Source organism: Dufourea novaeangliae, unplaced genomic scaffold (assembly GCF_001272555.1).
Source record: "Dufourea novaeangliae isolate 0120121106 unplaced genomic scaffold, ASM127255v1 scaffold64, whole genome shotgun sequence".
In the NCBI taxonomy this organism is placed as follows: Eukaryota; Metazoa; Arthropoda; class Insecta; order Hymenoptera; family Halictidae; genus Dufourea; species Dufourea novaeangliae.
The window spans coordinates 107038-125754 of NW_015373954.1; the positions used below are offsets into that span (position 1 = coordinate 107038).

Consider the following 18717-nt stretch of genomic DNA (forward strand, 5'->3'; position numbering starts at 1 on the left):
CTCCCGTAAACCTTGTCCACTTAACGAGGGGACGAAGAAGGAAAATTGGACGTGAGCAGCAACCCTTTATCGCGGGAATTACACCGGTTCGGTCGGTTCGAACGAAGAGAGAAATAAAGATAGAGACAGAGGAAGAGAGAGTTACCGTCCGCGCGACCTGGCCGAAATTCGCGCCAATTACCGTGCACGGAACGTATTTCCCAAGTCCTCTTTGAAACGTATTTCGGGGGCTTTTCGTTACCCGCAGCAACACAATGGTCCGTTGCCGCTTTCTTTGCCCCATTATGCCGCGCGCGCCACCGTCGACGTTACCCCCACCCTCTTCCCTGTCGGCGGCACAAAGACGGCCGACCTTTAAGGCAAGTTTGCATATACGCGCGTTCGAACCGACAATGCAAAGTTGGGGACGAGATGCGAATGATTCGAAAACGGCACCAACGGATGGTCGAAGCGGATTCGAAACTTTTTAGCGAATGAGGATAACCTGAATTCGAATTTTTCGAAGAAGAAAACCGTGGAGGATCTTCACGTCGAGTATACAGGGTGGAACAGTGAGAAATCGTTTAACGTGTTCGAGAGGCAGTCCAATGGTTTTGGGGATGAAACGAATAGAAAGATTTGGAGGGTCGCGGCCTTTGTTCGAGGAAATTCTTGGTTTCCGGTTGACCGACGAACCGAGCGAAAACTGGTGGAAATACAGGTATTTCACGAGTTACGACCTCCTCGACTTACGAACGTAAGAAAAATTTTTTTTTGATGATTGAAATGAAGACTTTTAATAGAAATTTAATATAGGTATAATATATGTAATAAATAGGTATATGTTTATGCATGTATGTATTATTACTTAATTGTATAATAACCTTAATTGTTTGAAAGTTATCATCCTAGTGTATGTCTTCTTGTTGGTGAGTTTATTTAAGAAACTGCATATATCGTGGACCATTCGCAATTCATTCAATTCACATTGAATTTATCGAACCCTTCAAGAACGTAGGAATTAGACCAGAAAAATCGGTCATTGACGGATCGTGGTAAGTTTAGTGTTAAAATGAAGGACGTACGTGTGTATATACGTACGTATTTTTTATGAAACTCGAATCACGACCAACTCGACTTACGACGAAAATTCCAAAACGGATACCCCATCGTAAGTTAAGCAATACAGTTGTATTTGCTAGTAAAGAAGTTCAAGGTTCATCCCCCGTTTGTCGAATAATTGTGCTCTTCGTCGACGTTTCTCAATCTTTTAAACGAGGTTGCATTTGGACTTGGTCACGTTGGGAGCCGCTGGATGCGGATCGATGAAAGACAAACTTTTGGCTTCGGATCAAGAATGACCGAGGGGAGGGATTGAAGATAATTGCGCACCGTAGAGGGAAGAGAAATAAGGGAAAGTCTGGGAGATATCGACGATCGAGTGGTAACGAATGTCGCGAGAGGAGAATTGATTGGACAGAACACGAAACTCGCGAGAGAGATTCGTTGATATCCCTTCCCGTTCAGTTTAGACTTGTATCAACAGTGGATTAATTGATATACGGTCAAATCTCCTCTAAACCAGGCGAACTTCTTCAGAATTTCGAAAATTGCAGATTCTTCTGGTTACCAAAATCGAGAGAATGGTTAACACTAGAACTACCGTTGAATGTACGCTGAATTAAATTATGAAATACACCGATATCTACAGTATAGTCTAATGTAGTGTCATATAAAATATATAATGAATTCAAGATTGCCCAGAATACCTATGCAAACCCTTTAATAATTTTAATAATTGCAAAATAACGAATCCAAATTCCGTCATTTCAAAGGGTTAGGTAATTCTAGTGTTAAACAACCAAGTGAATAGCAAACATTCAAGTTCAACTCCCTTCTACGTTATCTTCCGCTGGCAAACTGTGATCTCAAAAATCAACTCACGATTATCTGGCCCGTTTCGAAACGAGGTCGAAGATTCGATAAAAAGGTGGTCCATTCGAAAGTGACCTTTCGGCGAAACAATTGGTGAAAGAGGATCGTAAATCCGTCCGAGTGTGGACAATAGTTATGGTCGTCCTCGATGGCTGAGCAAACAACTGTGGTTTTCATTTCTTTGGAAAATCCAAGCGTTGTCCACGAGTTTCGTGATTCACGGTGCATCGCTGCATGCACGATCGTTGACACGAATTCCTCTGATACGCGTAGCGGGGCCACTTGGACGTCAACGGAACCGTCTCCCCGTCAACCTGCTCTCGGTGAACCCTTTCGGGAGGAAAATGTTCACGGAAAATTCGTTGCAAAGAGGATCCCGCTGTGGGACTCGTCTCGTTGCGAGTTTGCTCCGTTAGTAGACGCGCCCGTTACAGACACTAGACAGCATGCACTACGGATCTAGAGATCTAGTTCCAACGAAGCTTCCAACGGGACACTACGGGTTCGTTTGTACTTTGGCAGTGTGCACTCGGCCCGGGTTATTATCACCGATTGACACAACCCGTCAAAATGACAGATTGCAGGATTTATATTTTACAATTATTGATGTATAAATATATGTTGGCTACTAATTAACTACACTTTTTATACGATACTATATTACGCTAGATTGTAGTCACGTCTTATAGAAAGTTATGATTTCTGAAAGTCGTCGTGGCACAATGTTGCAAGTGTGACTTCTGACAGGAAACTGTCGCGCTAGCTACAGGGCTTAGGGTATATACTTGAAAAGGATCAAGGTAATGGTATAAAGGAAATTTTTTCGCTCTTTCTGCCGGGGGCATTCGACCAAAATTGATGGTACTACCTATGTAAATATTTATTATCTTTGATATAAAGCTGTTCGAGAGACCAGCGAAAGTGTTTACCTTTCTAGGAACCCGGGCCGTCTGCACGGGTTACCTCGAAGAGTTCGAGTGTATCGGTTAGGTATATCGTGGCAACCTGAAGCCGTTAACGATGCTTTTCCAGACTTTTAAGAGGCTTCTAGTTGTAATCCGAAGGCGGTGACAGGCGTGTTACGTAGTCACTTACCAGTTCTCCAGGATGCCGACGTTCGAGAAGTTCGGTGGAAAGCTCGCGGCCGCCATCGGGTGGTCGCGGCTGCGCCTTGTCCCTCCTGTCACTTCAGGTGCTCTTTAAAGTCGCGACGAGTCGCTGGAATCAGACCAGGAGAGCGCCAAGTTAACTTCCGCGAGTTCCTCCCGCGTGTAGGTACAGTAAATCTTCGATTAATGCTCGAAACTCGGATCTACTTTTGGAACAATTATCGTAGAGTTACAACTATTTCCGTACCCCATGAATTTCAGGCCGATTCTCGGCAGGTCGCCTTTGTCTTTTGCAAAGGTTAAAATCAGTACAGTAAATCATCGATGAGTGTTCGAAGGTTCTTGCGTGGTCAGACTTCATCCCCATCACTGGGTGTTTGACTGATTCCATAGGAAGGGGGGGGGGACTCCAAGTGCCAAGGACCCTTCGAACACTCATCGATGATTTACTGTATCCTGGACTCTGATCGTTTCTAGTCGATTCGAGTGAAGGAGAACGATGTTTGAAAGGAAGGATGATAAAGCAGAAGCATTTAACGTACAGATCTTCCTGAGCATTTATCGAGAATCTACTGCATATCGTACCCCGCGATTTCGAAAGAATTATCGATGAATTCAAGTGTTCGTATCCCCGTTTCACACCGGAGCGACACACACGCGTGCATTCGTCGTTTAGGGGTCGAGTCGAGGAACTGTGACTTGTCGCCCTGCAGTCACAGCGAACCTCCTTCGCGATACATTTTACCATTTACCATTCGAGGGCACAGTCGGTGGAATATAGAGTCGCGTAGGTGCGAGAGGAGGGGTGGTTGGGTGGAGAATTTGCGCGCCTTCGACTCGTTCTGGCTGCTGCCTTTCCTCGCATTATTATCTTTCTACTTTCGGTCGGAGGCTGCGCCTCGCACCGGCGGCACCCGGTATCGGTAATGAACGATCTATTGTGCTGGTGGGTGCTCTTTCAAACAGCAAGAGAGACGAGATATAAGAGGGTGAGGAGCGGTTGCTGAATGAGACCAAGAGATGGAAGAAGAAGAGAAAGAGAGAGAAGGGGATGGCATGGAAGAGGTATGAAAACGGCACTCGTTAATGGACTCCCACCAGACTCACCCTGTCCCACCACCCTCTTCCTCACTATCAGTCCCTTTCTACATCCTTCTTCTCGAAACCTTCTCTCGCCTACTTTCATCCCATCCTTCACTCACTACACGAAGCTTCCTTCCCCTCTAAATCGCGACTTACAATTCGCCGGCTAGTTCCCTCCTTCATTCTGATCCTCTTTCGACCATCCCCGAAACAGTTGACCGTGAAGATGGTCATTCGTTACATACCCTCACGAGTAAACTCGGCTTCCGCTAGAGGAAAATATAGCATAGGAGCCTTCTACCACTTGGTGAATTCATTTCAAGTACTGTAAGAAATGTTGCACCGAATGTTACTTTGGTATAAATTTCAGTAATTCCTTAGACTAAACGGTAGGAAGCTGCTACGTTACTTGTTTCCCTAAGGGAAATCGAATTTACTCGTCGTATACGTGTACCTATTATTGTTATCACAGAGGGTTACGAATTACAGCGATGAGAATTGAACGACAGTGAAGAGCGAGCAAAGCGAATGAACGACGAAGAGTAAACCGGTCGTAGAGTAATAGATGGAAGACTGACAGGTGGAAAAATCGAGTGGAGAACACTGTCGAAAGGAGAGACAAAGATACAGGGGAGAGGGGTAAAAAATAAGGGGGAGGGAATTGTTACCGAGAGGATCTGCTTTCTCGACGATGCTTCGGGCTGGTCTCGTGCGCGGGTCCATTGTTCTCCGTTCGGACCCCGATCGATATCGCGTTAAAATCGTAACGAGATTCTATTTCGAAACGATAACGATCGTCACCGGTGAATCGACGCCTGCTCCTCGAACCACGATAAACGATGGAAACCTGTTCTTCTTTTTTTTCTTTCTCCAGCGATCCCTCGTACACAGGCCTGGTTTTCGAAAATGATCCCGATTCGTCGTTCCAGGCGAGAGCATTGTCTCCTGGCACGTTAACCCTTTGCACTCCAAGACACTTTTATTCTAAATGACTGGAAACCTAAAGGTACCGTTCTTGTGTCTGTTTCGAAACATGTAAGTGATGCTTCCCTGATAACGATTTATAAAATTTACTAAATACAATTTTGATTAGTTAGTGTTTAGTTTGTATTGTAATAACACACAACTTACTTGTATTTTACAGGAGCGACGCAGCAACGCCAGTGGAGTGCAAAGGGTTAATGGTGAACATTTTTGTAATTACGGCCTCCTTCAAAGAATTAGAGCAGCGACGATATCACCCGCTAACTGCATTTTTTTTAGTACAGCAGACGCACACTTTATCACTTTAGTGACAATGTCCGCAACATTTCTTGCCGATCGGCAGTAAAAAATTGTTCGAACCCTATCGTTCCTGAATTATTTAAAAATCGCCAAAAAAATATTTCTTTTTGTATTTTTGTGTATACTACGTAACGTATAAATGATGCAGAATAATATTTTAACATTCTGAAATCGTGTAATGCCCCTTTTTATTCGTTGTCATTCGACAGCGTGGCCAGAACACGGTAAATAACTGGTTTTCGCATAAACATTTCCGCAGGGCCCACGTAATTCAAGAAGGCCGTGTGAGGGGGTAGGGGGAGGGGGTGAGCAGAAACTGTATATGCAAATTCCAGAGTGGCTGGAATGTTTCTCAGCGTGGTCCAAATTAACCGGCTAATGAGAAAATTATTTGCCCGATTGCTCTATTTCGCGTCATAATGAACGGGGAAGGGGGCGTGGGGAGAGGGGGGGATCATCCCCAAATTTCGCGAGAATTTCAATAGCGGTCGCGGCGGGTGACTGTCTTCTTCGGTGAAGGGATTAAATCCTTGATTAGCGGATGAAGGCTTGGTTGCAAATTATCGTCGACTCGTTCCAACCATTGACCCGGTTGCCGATTATTATTCGTTCCTCTGATATTTTAGAGTAACGGGCACCGATATGAGACATGCGCCTAAAATGAGACTTCATAGTATTTCCACAAGGAAGTGCTGCATAATCGCAGTAATGTTTAGAACTATTAAAACGAATGCAAACTTAGGTTTCAATGCGTTTCGGTGGTATCCTCTGGGAGACAATAAGGAAAAACAATTTTTGTTTTTTGTACTCACTTGTAAATTCTTATTCAATTTAAATATTCTGAAGTAGATTAAAATAATCATTCAAATTAAATTGGTAAAGTGGAAAGTAATGCCCGCACGAGACCGATCGGATTCACACAAACTTTTCACCCATATAGTTATACAATAAATCAATGGCTAATTCAGACCCAATAAACCGCATACGTGATACTGCGAACTCTTATTGCACTTGCCTAGACTTTTTTGGTATTAGCATATGCAGCTTCAGAAATTCGGCTCGTAAAATTTTCGAAAATACGTGGCTTGTCCGTTACAAACATATGTGCATTTTATGTAACTATTTCAGCATTGATACCTTTCTACACTAATGGGGATTTATCTCTGTTGCGAGGTGTTCACGAAAATGGTTAAGTTGGAATATTTCGCGAACGTCGCTTCCCGAAAAATAAATTAATATTATCAGGATATTTGTAATGAATGAATGACACTGGTCAAGTGGACTCTATTGATGTTGGACGCAGAATGACAAGTTGTGGTACGGAAAATGTCTACAGGTTTGTATTGCATGAATAGTGTGTTGGAGTGGTGGATGTATTTGTACATGATTGGTGTTCTGAGTTGGTGTGGGTGTGGCAAAATTTGTCTGTAATTGTGGAAGGTAGAACGATGCGTCGAAGTTCTCCTTCTCGAAGTATACCTGAAATTCTTAGAATCGGTGGCAAGGAAAAACCGTAAGTCAATAAAAATATTCTAGTGTCCTACACGTGTTTTTTAGCTGTCCAAAAACCCCAGGTTATGGTCATCGTCGACGTCTAACGGCAATTCGGAAACAAAAGGAAATTTCCTGCCATAAACGCCTCGATTGCTATAAACCTCGACTTGACTATAACCGCGTTTCAACAATCTCCGTTTCTCCTTATCATCTGTATTAATAGAGATGCTAAAATTAAAAAAAAAAAAAAAAAAAAAAAAAAAAAAACGTGGAACCCCAGTTAGATACGATACCAAACGCGGAAGCCACCTTAATTAGTGGGAACATCGGGAAACGCCGCGAAAACCGCCGGGAACTCGAGAAACGACGAGGACTCAGCACACCGCACAGTCGGAGAAAGCGACAGCCACAACGAAATCCGTTGTCATCGATCGACGGCCATTGTCTGCCGCCATTGTTTGTCGGTTCGCGCGCGTCGCTGATAAGGGCCGCGCGACGGATTCGCGTTTTCCAGGTATTATCTTCGGCGACACGGGGATGGGGCAGGGAGAATTCTTTGTTCCCGTCACGGTTCATCGATCGATCGATCGGTTGGTAACTCGCGTGCTCGATTTCGAGAGATGATCGACGACTCGTCGATCGTTTCGCGACGAACTCCGAGCAGGTACACGTCGAACGAACGTTCATCAATTTTCCATTCGCCCTATCGTCATTAGGGAATCCAATCCAGATTGTTTCTGGAATTATAAAAATCTCGACATTCAATATAATTAATCCCGGGAATTTCGGGATTATTTAAAGACGTGGATTACTTTGTACACAACTCAAAAATATAAACATAAACAGAATAAATACACAACACCGTTTCATAAAACAGTAAAGACTCCATGAGAGTTTGAAAGTTGGGATGGCTTCCAAACATTCATATTCTGTTTATTTTTCCATTTTCACGTTGTTTAAAAAGTAATTCATAGTTTCCCAAAAAAAATCCCAAAATTCTCCACGATTAGTTGCACTCATATTTTGAGATTTTTTGAATTCCAAAAACCGTCTAAATCGGGGGATCCCATATCCCCTAAACGGGATCCACGTTTACTCAAACGAACGGTGGTACAATCGATCGTTGATTCGATCGCGTGAAACACCATATATCAGTGTCTTCGTTAAGGGAGAAACAGGGCGAAGAAAGGGACCGGAAAGTTTCCAGACTGATCCCGGTTCTCCGCGCGCGGATTCACGGCGATACCTCGAATTCCTCATAACTCGGTTTGTAACTCGCTCGCGTGAATTCTCGTCGGGGCCACCCGGGAACTTCCGGTGGTAGGAGTCAACTTCGTCGAGTCGAACACACACACACACACGACGCACAGAGAGAACGTCACGCTCTTTCTCTCTCGGGTTAATTAACATCCTTGTAGACTCGAGGAAAATCGATGCGGCAAATTCACCAATGAAAAACCGATTCTCCCCCTCGTCCATGGTACATATACACACGTGTGTATGTGTGTCGTTAAAAAATGAATCGGCCGCCGAGCGAACGTATTCGGGCTAATTGGGGATAATCCGGCTCCCGGTTCTTTTTTCCTTGCTTTTTTTTTTTTTTTTTAAATCGTCTCTGCCGTCTGCTCCGGCTATTTTGTTACGTACGAGCATTTTCCGACAGCACACGTCGGTGCAAGGAAGCCAGCAGGCAAAAACGGGGGCTCGTGTTGCATAAACGCGAGATGATTCAATGTGATAGGTAGATAGGTACACATGGGAGAAATTAATGTATCGCAACATCTTGATAATTCCATTCTTATTATAGACATAGCGACCGTAGGAAAACTGGCACCTGTCCAAATGAAACATCTGATCGCCCCCCCCCTCTCTGGGTTCGGAAATAGAAGATACCCGGTGTGGTGAAAATAGCCAAATGAAAGTCTTCGAACTTCCAAATCCCTCGATTCGCGGCACATCGGGCAGCGACTCTGAGATGGCTAAACCCTTGTGTGGGTAAATCGAAATTTTCACGGTTATTGAGCAATCGAAGTACCCCAAACAGCTTATTCTGACAAATTGGATAAACAGAAATAATTGTCAGTTCAAAAATTTAAATATTTCCTTAAAAAAATGAAACAAAAATAGGACTGTTTAATATCGATATTTTCGACTTCAATAATACCAAGATACAGAGCGTTGTATCAATCCATTAATTTGAAAGTAACGATCTAAAGGTCTGGGCATTAAAGTTAAAATATTTCTTCGGACTCGTTACGTTTATTCTTCTCGTTCCATCGTCTCGTACTCATAAATGAAAATGATTCCGGTTACTCGCGACCGGACGGTCGAATCGAAGTCGACGGAAGAATAAGATTCGGATTGCGAAGGGAATAGCGCCAAGTTTTCTGGCCACGGTCTCGGGTATCGACTCGTTCCTGGGGGACATCCGAGGTGCCCACCATCGAACAACCTGCGCCGAGCCAACCGACGACCACCACCCCTCGAGGACGAACGTGGGGGCTTGTCGTAGCCACGAATAGTCTAGAATCCCGCCAGGAAACCGTCTTGACGTTCTCCTGGTGGTGTCGATCGAGCAACAATCACGAGACTTCGAGATCTCGTCGCTTTTTCTTCGATCCGTAGACGTTACAGGGTGGACGACACCAATAAAAATACAGGGTGTCTCAGATAACTTGATCACCTCTAAATCTAATAACTTAACGGTACACTTTATGAAAATTTTGAGGCGTGTAATTTAAATGGCATCAAGGGGCACATCTTATATCAGTGATGGGTAACCGAGTCCACCAAAATGTGTCGACCTTCGTATTTCCTAAACCTAATAGTTAACGAGATATTTACAAAATAATCACTGTATTAAAATCGCTGTATTGGAGTTGAGGGTCATCAATTCGAGCACCTATAACTTCCAGATAGTATGTATTAAAAATTATTTTGTAACGTCTGGACAATGATCGTGTAGAATAAGCTTGGCAATAATCGAGAGCAGTCTGTACATTCCTATGAAAGAATTGTTAAATGAGCATATGGTTTGAGTTATAACTCCCTCTACAATCTAACTCATAAGAAACGGTTTATTTTAACTGTCTAGTACCTATGTACCCTCTTAAATGTTCATTCATTGGTGCGTTTATCCTATATGTGAATTGTCGAGGCGAGGACGTGGTCCGAGGTCAGTTGAAACGATTACTCTCTCTCCCAGAGATGAAACCGGAGAAACGGATGAAATAGTTGAAATACGTGAAATAGATCGAACAGATGACACAGTTGTCTTGAGAATTCTAGATGGTCCGGAGGGTACAACACGCGAGTTTATCTTCGTATGCTTCCCGCGTGCTCTAGATGAACCTTCGAGGTTCCCTCGAGTCGATCGAAGCTCACCGCCAATATTTACGTTACAACGTAAGGTCGAGCCTTTAGAGCTGAAGAGGGCTGATATTGCGGCAATTCGACGGCGTATGCTCGATTCCCATACCCCGAGTCCTCCATTTTGTAGCGGCTTTTCCGCGGAAATTTAATACAATTAATTATCGCCAATCGATGACTCAATCTCTAAAGGTCGTTACCCATTAAGTAACACGATTATTAATGCGTCATAACGCCATAGTTTGTACGCCCTGGAATATTTACATAATCGAGTTCACCCCCCGTTTTGCGCTGGTAAATGCTCAACACGCGTTCGTGGTTTGCGATGTTTGTTGTTCGAAAAACGATTTACGTGCCGAGACACGGATGGATATTTTAGAGCAATTAACACGTACGACTGCCACAGTGAAAAATGCCGTACGTAGACAGACACGCATTTAAGTTTCTAACAGTTTGCACTCCAAGAGTATTCTAGTATAAACGACTCTGGTCGAAACCTCAAGGTACCTTTGTTGTGTCATTTCTGAAACGTACAAGTTTCCTAATCGTAATTTCTAAGATTTACAACATTTAAATTAACCAACTTACTTAAATGAAAAAATAAATAATACGAATGAACTCTCGATATACACCCATATCGAGGCTACATTGCTTCTTCAGATTCGGTGATATTAAAAATTCCTTTGCATAAGAATAATTCTCCTGTTTCTGCCAAATACGGGCCTGACAAAATTTATGACAGAGGTATGATGGAAATACACTTTCACCGGAAACTTTTGCCAGCCACTGTACGTAGTACCAAAATCTCTTAAGGGCCTCTAAATGTCTTAATCCAGCCCTGGCTGACGTGACAATAAAAGTGTTAAAAGGACGAAGAAGGGTTCGTGACTTCTAATAAATCGCAATGAAATTTCTCAGGCTAGAGAAGTACCGATCCTTGATCCTTCGACTGGTCGAAGACCCTGTTATCTGTTCCAATGCAATCAAGTCGATTCCAACCATAAAAGACTGCTTTGTCGATTTCTGATAGAGACGACACGGGTGTCGTAGGTCCTGATCGACGAATCCACTAAGGAATCCGTTTCCAAGAATCGAGAGGCGCAACGCGGAAGGATCGTCGAGAGCGAAACGCTGGCGGAGGATCGAGCAGCAGCTTGCGGGAAGCCCTCGAGAGAAAATCGCGAGCCGTGACCGTTTGCGATGCAAATTCGTGACGGTGGTCGTCGAGGCAGCTTGGCTTTCCCTCTGTTTTTATTTTCTCGTCGTTCCACGAACGAGGTTGCACGGGCGCCAGGATGACTGTCCCTCTTTCACCGAGGCTCCTTTTGGTAACATTCCAACAAAACTTCCGGACCCTTGGCCGAAGTTCAACCGCGTCAAGCCGTGTGTTCACAGAGACACGAGAAACGTCGATCCACATCAGGCATGTTCGATTCGATACATCAAAAAATCATTTCTTTTGATTAAGAAATTGATCCTTTGAATCGATTCTGTACTGTTTGTCTTTTCAGCGGATCGATTCTTTACTCTGAAAATCGAGAATTTTTTTTTGGTTTCAATTCTTAAGAGAATCGATTCTCAATATTTTTTTTTGGTCTCGATTTTTAAGGGAATCGACTCATGATTGGATTCAACAATCGATTCTCATGATTCCATTGAACAATCGATTTTTTGGTTTCAATTTTTTCAGAGAATCGATTCTCAAAATTCGATTCGGCTACCGATTCGAGAATTGATTTTTAAAGTCAATCGAACATCCCCGATCTACACACATGGTAGAGATCCCCTCCACCAACTTCGAGAGATTAAATACCAAAAAGCAAACGAGCGTCCACGTGCGAAAAACAATTTGTAGATTATTCCCGAAATTCACGAAATAACGAGGAGCGACCGTCGATAACGCTGATAGCGAATTTCGTGCAAAAAAAATCAGTAACTGTACGTGACTCGACGATCGTACGCAATAATTTGTTTCGTGACAATTAATGAAATAACAGGATAATAATTCCCACTCAGCCGGTTATTTGTCGGCGCCCGTTTTATCGCGTTCGATTTTTCCGAAGCTAGCTGATCGGAGGCTTAATTAAACGTGTAACGCGCTTCGAAGTGCAGTTAAAAGTCACGTATTCGCCCGATACGCGCGAACGCATGATAGATGTTTCTCCAAATCTCCGATCCGTTAATATCTGGGCGGCTGCGTCCTACGAATGACACGTAGAAAAAACGAAATTTCTTAGGATCCTTCAGTTCCTCTAAGGTAGCGTCTGTCAATGTGGGTTTACGTCCCGCCGGGGTGCAATTTGAATATTTCAAGGGGCAATTAAAAAATCATTGACTTTCATTACCGCAATTTTCTGTAAAGAATCGATATACATGTGAAATAAATATTTCTCAAAATAAAATCTAGTTGTTCCATATTATTTTGAATATTATTTCTTTTGCCAAATTGGAAACACAAAAATAACAAAATAATTCATTATTCGAAATTCCTATCATTCCAAACGAATCGATAATACTATCATGATCCAATAACAGAATTGAAAATAAAGTTCGGAAAATAAATAATTTCTTGTTATCGTTTCGCTTAACATTTACCCAGGTATGCTAGGGGGCTGCCGTCGAGATTTTTCGATGCGTTCAGATGGCTCGTGATTCAAAAAAGGTACGGAAACACTGAACAGTAAGACCAAAAAAAAATTTCGTCCTCGTGAGAACGTTTCGTCGACCCCGGTCAAAGGGGATTCGACATTAAAACGACGTCGAATGAATTTCCACGAGTTCCAGCCTGGCGAGTAGAAGTAGAAGGGTGAGTTTCGTTCGTTTTCGTGCCGGGCACCGTCGAGTTCGACCGTTTAATCGCGCCAATTAATTCGAGGGTATTCCAATTACGAAGCTAAGAATTAATAAAGTCCGTAAAGCACGATGGTGTGTCCAAGCCGGTCGGTCGATCCTGTTCCCCAACGGTATCTCGTTTCTCATTCGTTTCGTTCGTCGTTATCGTTTACGTTTCGCACCTAGTCGATGCAAACAGGATTCAAGGGATTGCTTCGAACCCCTCTCTCTGTGTGCCTTCCGTCAGAATGAATTTTTATGACCGTGAACCACCCCTCCCACTGTCGATACAGCTCGCCTCCCGAGACCAGTCGGGCAATTATCGTTCCTATCTATCGGACCGCGTTATCGATCATGGGGGAAATTTCTGCGTTCGCCACGTAGGTTCGCCACGGGTCACACGACGATCTCCTGGAAGGATCGTCGAACATTTTACGACCGGTTCTGTTCGAGTACCGGTGTTTCTTAGGGGCCCTACACCACCAGAACCGACTTTACTGCAGGCTTTTTACGAGACAGAGCGTTATCTGCGAGAATTCGAATTATGTAGGTAGAGACGCGAGGGCGCTTATTTCCTCTCTGGTTCCTCGAAATTTCCACCGTCGACTATGTACAGTCTATTTCACAGGAGCGTTGGAACGATAATCGAGAGGAGTCTGCACTTGAAAATCAAGGGGATTATGCATTATCTTAGGTAACTGTGTTGTACTGTCTTAGACATACTATAATCTTGTTTTGTAATTTTTGAAAAATATTAATTATTTTTCCAGATATCGTTCCAACGCTCTTGGGAAGAGGAAAAATACCAATATCTTCCTGGAACCGTTATAGATCTACCGATCGAGATAGCGAGTAGTAGCACGCGACCAGGGTCAGTCTGTTGAAAAATGGAAAATACCGCGAAAGGGTCCTGGAAAGATCTCTCGGTCCGCGGGTTTTCCAGGTGGAGGATGAATATACGACGGAGGAAAAAGGTCAAAAGCAGGCCACAAAAAAAAAAAAAAAAGAAGGAAAATCATGAGAAAAAGCGAAAAGGATCTCGCGCCAGGGAGCCCTCGCGAGTGCTCGTCTTCCGGTTCGCGTGGCGCTCGAAATCTGGGTTAGAAACGTTTGGATGGCTTGTTCTCTGGCCCCCATCATCGAGCGAAATCAATTCTGTTGCGCCAGGCAACGTGTGTTTTCTTCCTTTCGGCACGCGTCGCTAATCGATTCGACCAATTTATCGGGTACGCGACAATTTCATTCGAAGTGATCGATTAACATGAATATTCAACGTGCTCGGTAACTTTCTCGTTAAACGGATCTCTACGGACGATCCCCCTCCAACACCCTGGTTCTCAAACGATCTGCAACGTGCGAGGAATGAAGTTTGGCGCGTCGCCAGGGATGTTTGGAGGAACACTGGGAATATTTTCCACGGGAATTTCCACCCCTTTTTTGTCGAGATGAGACGGCGATAGTACGGGCTAGTTTTCCCGGTTGAGTGGCCGCCAGGTGAAAAATAACCGTATGTACGTCGAACGAAAGTGACCGTTCTCGCGGGAATAAGCTCGGAGATATAAACTGGTTTCGACGTGGAGCGTATCCGTTCTCGTCGATGAAAGGTGTGAAGGCTACTACTACCCTGGACAGTATCGGAAAATAAAGGTTAAATGTTCGTTCAGTGCTCTTTCTCTCTTGGTTATTTTTCGAAAGCTGGAAGACTAGGATTTTCGTCGCTAGGTTTAAACTAACAATAAAATCAAAAAGAATTTTTCATTTTCTAGAAGAAATTTCCTCGGGAAATACGTACGAATTTTTTAATATCTCGAAAGCTTGTGTTTTTACAGACGTTTTCGTATGAAACACGTTTTGGCAAAAATCGTTAAAATAACATTTTAACAAAACATTTTCAAAAAGTTCTATGTACTTTCCCAGTGAATTTCTTCTAGAAAATGAAATATTCTTGTTCTTTGTTTCAGTTCGAACCTAGCGACCAGTACCGCCATTTTATATGAAAAAAGAAAAATATTTTTAAATATTATAAGCATATCTATATATTACAGGCATTGCAACTGATTTCCAGTTTACTTTATTGTACTTTCAGAAATATTCACAAAGGTATAATTCTCATTAAAAAATGTAATTAAAAAAAAAAGACATTTTCTATTATTAAACGTCTTTTGGAATACTTATAATGACATATTGATCCTAAAAACATAAAAAAACGAATTCTTTTTTCCAGGCCACGGGATCGGAAAAACGATTAATGCCCGTCACGAATGAGTTAACCAAACACGGTTTACCGAAAGTCGTACGGAGTAATTGGTGTATATTCGAGGCACATCGGAGCGAGCAGCCTGGCACGAGCTATGTCCGATGCCGGAAATCCACGATACGTCGTCGAATGTTATAGTCGTTAAGACGAATCGAGAACACGGTGGGCTCGCGACCGACGGTGACTATAAACGGCCGGCTGTCGACTCGCGAAACCCGTACACTTTCTCTATCTGCCTTCCACCTAGGAAGTCGTAAATCCCCTTTACTATTTACATCACCGTATCGGTTGCGCCGACGGCGATGCAACAGCGCCGCGTGTGCCACACCGATGTTTTATGCAACTCAGCATCGCCAGGGAGTAATCAACGCACATATACAGGGTGTCCCAAAACAGCTTCGACTCCCGGAAATGGGTTCTTGAGGTGATTTGGAGCAACTTTTTCCTTAGCAAAAATGTTCTCCGAGGCTTTGTTAACGAGATATCAACGAAAAACCCCGACCAATCAGAGCGCGCGTCTGTCGGCCGAGCTTCCGCGGTAGCGTTGGCTACCAATCGCAACGCGTGGTCAACTCTATCGCGGAAGCTCGGCCGACAGACGCGCGCTCTGATTGGTCGGAGTTTTTCGTTAATATCTCGTTAACAAAGCCTCGGATAACATTTTTGCTAAGGAAAAAATTTCTCCAAATCATCCCAGGAATCTCTCATTCCGACTAATTAATCTAGAAGGAATCACTTCACATTTCGATTGTAGCAAATAGATATTATCACAGACGAGGTATAGGAGTAGACATTTCATGTAATGTAGTTTTTCGGACCACTTTTCTGGGGCGACATCGACCCATTTTCATTTTAGTTCCACTACCCACCGCAGATTCACCGTTCTCTAGAGGTCGGTAAAATCACAGGCTTTTTAAGGTGTCGGTACTACAGGTTAGATGGGCCATCCCATTCTCATAAGATGAAAAAGTCTATTCTTATACCTCGTTGGTGATATTATAAAACAATGGTAATGGAGACAAAATACAGTTTGCCAACAGCGTCGGTTGGTGAAGTGTACCGCCGCAAAAAAGCGAACGAAACGAGCACGTGGGCGAACCAGAATGGGCTCGGTTTCTCGTTGGTCACGGTTCGCTTACCACCAACCGCTTACGCGTCTCCCAGACTGTCTTGTCTGGCTCCTTCCCCCTTCCACTCTCGCAAAAAACGATTAAGCCAGCGACTTTAATGGATTTCCCGAGTGTGACCCCTCTCTCTTTCGTTCCGTCTGCAAATTGGCTTAGCCTCTGTCGATGCTCCCATGATATCCTACTTCTTTGACCCCTCTGATTCCGCCGTCACTCGGTTCGTTATGCTCCGAAACGTTCACTAATGTTACAATATTATACAATAATAATATTATATAATTATGCACTTGGGAAATGAAAGAGTATAAACGTTTAATACTTATATGTTACATAACACAATTATTATACCCTATTATATAAATAAAAATAAAAAAATACAAGATCAAAATCATAACTTTCTTTACCCGTCTGAAAATCTGCAAAAAAGAGCTCGAGTCGGATTCAGCCACACCTTACCATTCGAGGGTTAATAACATCTTTCCTCGTATTAAATCGCATATATAAATATGTTCTTACATAATATTATTATTACATACAAAACTCCTGCCAATTCTACCGATTTCACTAATTTCCAATACGACGGAAAAGGAATCGACACGGTACTTGTAACTTCTCTGAAAATTCCTCTACTACGTCCACTTCGATGGAGAACGGTTTGCCTCGAAGATGTGGCCCTCCTTGGCGAGCATCGACAAGGCGAGATCGCGATCTTCGATTCGCGGTGTCGACGGAGCCAAAACGTATTAAAGGTGAACGCCTCAGAGAGCGAGCGTTCGCGATCGTTACCGAGAAACGTCGGATAAACGTTGGTAACGGAATAACGTCTCGACCGACTTTTGTCGGACAGATTATCCGACCAGGCTCGCCGTGTCGGTAATTGACATGGCGTTTACTGTCGAGGCTAAGCACGTTATCGGCGATTCCGTGGCAAGATCGAACGCCGTCGACGACTTTTATGGACGACCGAGAGAAGCGACCACTTTTCTTCCATTAACGTGTAACGTGTTACTTTACAAACCCACAGTAGCAATAGGCAACCTAGTTATATGCGTTTCTTAACGAATGCAATCTAAATATTTAAAGAATCACTGTATTAACACCGGTCACCGATGACCCCCACTCTAGTTTCGATATTATTAATATTGGACCATAAATCGGTAAATTTCTACCAACTAAATGCCAAAAGTATGATAACATAGTTGACTTTAATAATTTTATACTTCTACACTCTGTGTAACGAAAATTTCACTTTGGCGCTGTGGCTGAAATGTACGATAATCCTGCGGCATTCAACGTGTTAATAAATAAGTGTATCAAACAAGTTTGTAACGAATGTAAAACGTTTTGCAGAATAATCTTTCCATGGAGGTTAAAATTGCGGTAATAATGAAAAAAAAAGAAGCGACTACCAACCCCCTATATGTCGTGTTCGATACTATTTTGTGTTACAATCCTCTTCGTGATGTTCTCTGTCATTTTTCTCGTCAGGATGGATAATTAACGGGGACTCCGTCGTCTCGAATAATTTGGAAAGGAAGCTGTGATGAATTTGTCTCGAATAGAGCACTAAAGAGGAAAGTATACGCATCCGCAATTTTGGTGCCAGTGAATGGATAAGTTTACAGCGGGTCTAGGTTAAGGCACTATAAAATAAACAGAGATGGACATAATCGAATGATTTTGTAATTGAAATATATTGTAATTGAATATATTGATCTGTGTTTTACATTAACCTAATATTTTGTACTAATTCTGGCTTATATGAATACATACTTTTCCATTTAACAGCAAGAAAGTTTGTTTTTCTATAAAATTTTCAAGTGGTCACATTAACATGGCCAGGGTTTGCATATTTGTTTTACGTAAATGTTTCAATATTGAACACTAATGGGGATTTATCTCCGTTTATCTTTACCATCTGTCGTAAAAATGATACATTAAGTAAATAAATAAAATCGAATGGGAATCCGATTATTTTGTTCGTGGACACGATTTAATTGCCCGTGTAGCGATTAAATGTGCCGCGAATCGACATGAGACGTCACGAACGAAATATATATACATATATAATATAAAACCCGTGGTGCGGGCTCGAAACGTCCGATAAACGAGGGTGGGGGGTAGTCATGGTCGAGCGAATAAAACTACTAACGAGAGTCGGGTAATTAAGACCGCTGAAAAACGACGAACAAGGTGAAAGGTAGAGCAGAATTTTACAGCGGTCCGACTGGGGGGGGGGGGGGGGGGG

General features: G+C 43.0%; 1 protein-coding gene across 3 annotated transcripts in view; it reads right to left on the reverse strand.

Annotated features, from left to right (window-relative positions):
• The window catches only part of LOC107186308 (RNA-binding protein Musashi homolog 2), a 161186-nt gene that overhangs the window by 75987 nt on the left and 66482 nt on the right, over positions 1 to 18717 (reverse strand). For all 3 annotated transcript variants that reach the window (XM_015574141.1, XM_015574140.1, XM_015574142.1), the window contains one exon: positions 3010 to 3132. In XM_015574141.1, coding sequence (XP_015429627.1) covers positions 3010 to 3065 — 56 coding nt within the window. In that variant the 5' untranslated portion in view covers positions 3066 to 3132. The remainder of the gene's footprint in view (positions 1 to 3009; positions 3133 to 18717) is intronic.